This window comes from Globicephala melas, chromosome 7 (assembly GCF_963455315.2).
Source record: "Globicephala melas chromosome 7, mGloMel1.2, whole genome shotgun sequence".
NCBI lineage: Eukaryota > Metazoa > Chordata > Mammalia > Artiodactyla > Delphinidae > Globicephala > Globicephala melas.
This window is the reverse complement of record NC_083320.1, coordinates 55,654,586-55,660,585: the sequence shown is the minus strand read 5'-3', so window position 1 is coordinate 55,660,585 and position 6,000 is coordinate 55,654,586. Positions and strand designations below refer to the sequence as shown.

Below are 6,000 nucleotides of genomic sequence, written 5' to 3'. Positions count from 1 at the left end.
TGTCAAAGTATATAGAGCATTTTTTTTTAGTTGAGATATACTTGCTGCTGAAGAGAAAGTGGTTTTTTTTTGCGGTACGCGGGCCTCTCACCGTCGTGGCTTCTCCCGTTGCGGAGAACAGGCTTCGGACGCGCAGGCTCAGCGGCCGTGGCCCACGGGCCCAGCCGCTCCGCGGCATGCGGGATCTTCCCAGACCCAGGGCGTGAACCCGTGTCCCCTGCATCGGCAGGCGGACTCTCAACCACTGCGCCACCAGGGAAGCCCGAGAAAATCTTTTTGATATATTCCATTTCCCTGTATTTCCCGTACCAATTTAGTGTAGTGCTTTCCATATTATTGTCATAAAAGACTGTGAATGAACTTCAAAGAAATAATTTAACGGTCATAATATTCCTTTATTAGTACCAGCTTTTCAACTAAATTGTCTTTTGCTAGAGCTAAACAATTTAATATAAAAAATGCCATTTTTTTGTTCATACAGTATTTATTTAAAAAAGTACAGTGGTTAGTTTTGCAACAATTTGCTTTTAGCCAGATATATCATATAAATCTATGAAAGTAACAAATGAGATAAGAACAGTATAAATAAGGAGTTTTTGTAGTATTTACATGTATATAGAAACTAGCCCCAATGGTGTTTTAAGAAATTAAGTTTGCAGTTAAAGTGAAACTACTGATTCAGCATACTGATAACTTATTTTAATGCTTCTTAAAGTTTTATATTTTCTACACTAGTTTTGACTATAATTTTGCATAGAATTACTTATAAAGTATATTTCTGCATTTCACATCACAGTAGGAGCTTTTAGTATAACAGTACAACAACAAAAAAACCCCACTAGCTCAGAAAAGGTCAGATCTGCTCAAATCTAGTTTTTCTTAGTATCTGGCTTCTTACTTTTGGGAACAAGGAATACATTGCCATCTCTCGTTTGCTGCAAGGAGTATTCACTTGGGGAGTACGGCTTTCCATCTTCATCACGTAGCATGCTGAAGACTTCAAGATACAAGGTGCTGAGTTGTTTTTTCAGTAGATGGAGGCTTTTGTCATTTTCTCCTTTTTCTTTGAGCAATTTTTCTTTTTCATCTTTTAAATGATCTAAATCTTGCTCCAGTTCCACTATATTTTCCAGTTTTCTTTTTCTGCAGTTCTGAGCAGCCACTTTATTCTTACCCCTCCTACGTATGTCTCTAATTAATGCAAGTTGAGCCTCGTTGAATTGCTCCTTGGACATCATTTCATTGAAGTCATCAACTGGGAGGTTAATGATTTTTTCTACAGGGAATGGGATATGGAGAGCTTTTGCCCGTAGCTCATCTCTTGTGAGATGAGCCTCCAAGCGGCTTGAATGTTTGTCTTTTGTGAATGGGGTTTTTCGATGACCAGGACTTACAGGCACTTCTTTCTTTGGTGTATTTTCACACTGGGCATCACACACTGGAGCACTGTTCCTCCGAGATGATGACAAGGGTTGGACTGTATCCCCAGAAGGCCTTACTGGCTGTGTTTTAGGACCCTTCTGTTTGACACTTCCAGGAGAACTATCTATTTCTTCCATTTCAGAATCACTGAAGCCAAGCAGTGTGTCTCCACAGATGGTAGATTCCACTGAGTGTTCAGGTGATGCCATGCTGGGACTTGTGTTCAGTGATATGCCAGAGTCAGAATCATTGAATTCTGCTGTTGCACTTTCAGGGTGGTTTTGGTTGAAGGCTTTACAAAGTGATAGATCAGAGATATCAATGGGCCCGTTTAGAAGTTCAGAGAGTGACTGGCTTAAAGTAGCAGAGGAGGGCATGCTGTTGCTGGTACTGGGCTCTGCTATGAAAGCGGAATAAAATTCATCACCAAAATCTGTATTTACTGTGGCATTTGAAGTTAATGAGTTCACTGTCAACTGGCTGGATTCTTCTGTGGAGAGGATGCTGCTGAAGGAATCCTCAAAAGCACTGAGAAAATGTGGACTGCAGTTACCTACTTCTTTTTCCAATGAGGGGATTGATGAATAGAAATGATAATTGTTGTTAATTTCCGCCAGTTTGGTTTCTGGACTTGGAACCATGCTAGTCTCAGCCAGTTTGTCACTTTGAATATTAAGACACTGCATGGAAAAGAAGTTTATACTATGTTAAGTCAAGGTTAAGCTATTTTTAATAGCTGATAATCCATATCTGATGGTAATCTCTCCCCACCCCCATTCACACCAGGCTCTTCTAGAATTCAGAGGTAATTCCCATTTCCAACAGATACTTATGCCTAAGCATATGTATTATTTTCAGAGTTCCCAGATCAGACTTCAGGTTTATAACCTGATCTGTCCCTCAAGACATCCAGTCCATTTAACTAACAAAAGTTCACTGAAGTGAGCATGGGCAGCTCTCATGACTAATTTAAAAGCACCCTCCAATCCTTCCTATAAGTAGGTGGCATATAAATAATAAATAACTGGAATGACTAATTTAAAGGGACTGAATATAAAATAGCATCTTTGGTTATTTATTATATTAGATCTTAGTTACCTGTAATTCTGGAATGGATAATAGCTCCTCCCAAACTTGCTCAATATCCTGCTGCATATCGTCTAAATCAGCAGTGGCTAACTGAAGGACAGCAGTTTCAGGTGACTGAGCCTGATTAGGAGCAATAAAGACTGGGCTGTCGATGTGGCTGGGAATATCAGGAACAAGTGACTGAAACGTAGCTGAAGAAACCTAAAATTGAGAAGGCATTTATCTACATGAATCTGCCACCAGCAGTGGATGGGTATGCTCCAAGGCCATCACAACATCTTAGACTGGAATTGGCTGCAGTTCTGTATTTCTCTACTTATAATGGGGACTTACGACTCCTATTTCTATATAACGAAACAAATGTTTTTGTCCTGCCCAGCTGACTCCACATTTACTCATTTACTAGCTTGATTGCTTTATCCTATGCATTTGAAGGTAAACGTCAAAATGGGTAAGAATAATCTTTAGTATTTAATTTGTATATATGTATGTAATACCTAGTATAGTGCTTCAGACAATAAACTTATTAAAATTGTTAACCGAAGAAGTCTTGGTTTACTACCCAGCTTGCTTTTTACTCACCAAAATTTCTAAGTACCTATAACAAGAGAGTTAACTTGTTTCCACGGTTATGCTCACCCATCCCTCTGGCTATGCAGGAGTAAACGTTTTTGGTTTTGTATTATGTGGGGGAAGGAGTTGTGTCTTTTTTTTTTTTTTCAAATCATAAAGTTACCTATAGGCTAAGGTTTCCTTGATAAAATTTGCTCCTGAAATAGTTTTTCATTTTTTTTTAAAAAATGGAGATACATCAAAGGGACCAATATACGATATGTTATGTATAGTTGTGGAGATTTGCTGTTAACTAAATGTTAATACCTCATTGTCATCTACAAATGGGAATGTCTCTGTCAAAAGCTGCATGCAGTCATCGAAGTACAAATCATCTGGTTTGGGAATGTGGGCTACCTGCATAAAAGGGAAAGACACAGAGGAAGAAAAAAATTGTTCCGTGTTCATAAAATGTTTACAGTCTAGTTAGTCAAACATTCCTCTTGTTTCAGAAGTCAGTTTAGTATAGTAAAGAGCACAGAATCAAACCAGACTATCTAGTTTCAAATCTTGGCCCCCACCCCCCTATTTATTGCCCAGTTTCTGGGCAAGTTATTTAACCTCTTTGGGCTTCAACTGCTCATCTGTAGATAAAGTAGGATAATGGTAATTAACTCATAATTGTTGTGTTGATTAAATCAATCAATATTTCAAGTACTTTAGTAGAACAGTACCTGTCACAGTACATGAATAATCCCTACTACAACAGTCCTACTACTGTCACTACTGTTGCAGCTGTTTGATCCTTACAATTACATAATGTTTTTATAGCTTACAAAGCTCTTCCATGTAATTTATGTCCTCCTAATCCTTACACTGAGGTAAGTCAGTCAGGCACTGAACTCATCAGTAGGCTGAGGTTGGGAAGTTGACTTAATAAGTTCATGAAGTAAAAGGCAAAGCTGGAACTCAAATCCAGATGTTTTACCTTCCCAAGAACTGAGTACCCTGTACCTGGGAGTAGTTGGCAGATCCACTGGTTTCCGACGGGATGTGTTGTGCTGGCTGAACCGGGAGGAATTCACCTGTCTCTTCATCTAGTTGTAACTGAGCGAAAAAGGCTTTCTCTTGCTCCTTTTGCAGTTGTTCTTGTCTTTCCTTTTCAAGTTTTTTCTGTTTTTCCCGCTCATGCTCCTTCCGTCGTTGACTGAAGTCAAATACTTCTCGACTTACCCCGAGATCTATATCTTGCCTCCAAAGTATGTCAATCAAATCCATGTCCTATGTTTAAAACAAAAAAGGAAGGAGAGAGACCATGGTTAAAATAGTTTTAAAATGGCAGATACCACATAATTTACATTATGCCATTGCTGATGGTGGGGGGTAGGGAGATTACAAATAAAATCTGAATGGGAACACAGATCCAAAGTTCTGGAAGGGCACAGTTAATTCTATTCAACGTATGTATTTTTTTTTTTTTAAATCACCTACAAACAGCTATCCAATGTAATCACTCATTACTTGGATTATTAACAATTTGGGTGATGGTAGAGGTCACTAACAACAAAGTAACAAATGTTGCACATTAACATTCTTGAATTAAAAGAACTCCCACACTTGTTTAATGGAATAGAGAAATTAGAGCAAGCACTCCAAGCCAATGGTTTATTATAAGAAGTGGAGTTTGGAAAACATGATTGAGCATGTGGAATTTTTCCCTAAACTTGCTTAGCAAATACCAGTTTACAGGGGAAAAAAAAAACCCAAGTTAAACTGTCAACCTAGCAGTTGTGAAATATCACCTTTCTTTTGGTCTTTGCTATAGTGGATTATCTTTTCCCCATCATTTCTCGCTACTTCTGTGTCTGTGGTTACTTATTAAAAGTTTCCTTTTTTTTTTTAATAAATTTATTTTATTTATTTATTTTTGGCTGAGTTGGGTCTTCGTTGCTGCGTGCGGGCTTTCTCTAGTTGCAGTGAGCGGGGGCTACTCTTCGTTGCGGTGCGCGGGCTTCTCGTTGCGGTGGCTTCTCATTGCCGAGCACGGGCTCTAGGCGCGTGGGCTTCAGTAGATGCGGCACACAGGCTCAGTAGTTGTGGCTCATGGGCTTAGTTGCTCTGCGGCATGTGGGATCTTCCCGGACCAGGGATCAAACCTGTGTCCCCTGCATTGGCAGGCGGATTCTCAACCACTGTGCCACCAGGGAAGCCCCAAAACAGTTTCCTCTTGACTTGAGTTTTAGCTCCTGAGGTATGAACAAATTAGTAAATTCAAGTCCTAGCAAATGGTAATCTTGTGTGGGTGAAGCAAGAGATTGCCAAAAGAACTGGGAAAGGGGTAGTGCCCACTAGGCTCACTCCTGAGAAATCGTAAATAACCCTCTTAATAACACAAACCAAAAAAAGGTGGCTCTAGGGAAAGATGGAAGGTAATATGTTCTAAGATATGGGGAGAATTGTACAATGAGGGAATGGTTATTTTGATTTATATTACACGGCTAGGCTTAGGTTACCATGTCCATATTTTCCTAACCACACATGTGTCAAAAGCAATTTTTCTGATTTACAACTTTAGTTTTTGTAAAAGTCTGAACAGGTAGGAAATGTAAATCAGTTTCCATTTAACAAATCATCTGTGTTGAAAATAATGAGATGGAGACTGGAAAAACTGACAGAGAAAGGGAATTGGGATCTGAAGGCCAGCAGACACAGTGTGTACAGACATCAAACTTTGTATTGCGGTTCAGACAGCAGTTGGCAGCACTGGGCTGCCCAGTGCATTTACGGCTCTACTACTTTCAGCCTCCAAAGGACAAAAAACAACATGGCTGTTGCTTCACTGAGCAGTCAGGCTATTTCACCCAACAAAGTACAAGCACAGACCACCCAGCCTAGAGGCAGCCCAGCTAACTGGATAGTAGAGGCCACCTCTAGCCT

At 39.7% G+C, this 6,000-nt stretch overlaps 1 protein-coding gene across 8 annotated transcripts in view; it reads right to left on the bottom strand.

Annotated features, from left to right (window-relative positions):
• Positions 1 to 374: 374 nt before the first annotated feature.
• Positions 375 to 6,000, bottom strand: part of NFE2L2 (NFE2 like bZIP transcription factor 2) — a 183,534-nt gene continuing 177,908 nt past the window's right edge. For all 8 annotated transcript variants that reach the window (XM_060302224.2, XM_030851115.3, XM_060302225.2 and 5 more), the window contains 4 exons: positions 4,078 to 4,344; positions 3,391 to 3,480; positions 2,521 to 2,712; positions 375 to 2,102 (listed from right to left, as the gene is read on the bottom strand). In XM_060302224.2, the coding sequence (XP_060158207.1) occupies positions 870 to 2,102; positions 2,521 to 2,712; positions 3,391 to 3,480; positions 4,078 to 4,344 (1,782 nt within the window). In that variant the 3' untranslated portion in view covers positions 375 to 869. The remainder of the gene's footprint in view (positions 2,103 to 2,520; positions 2,713 to 3,390; positions 3,481 to 4,077; positions 4,345 to 6,000) is intronic.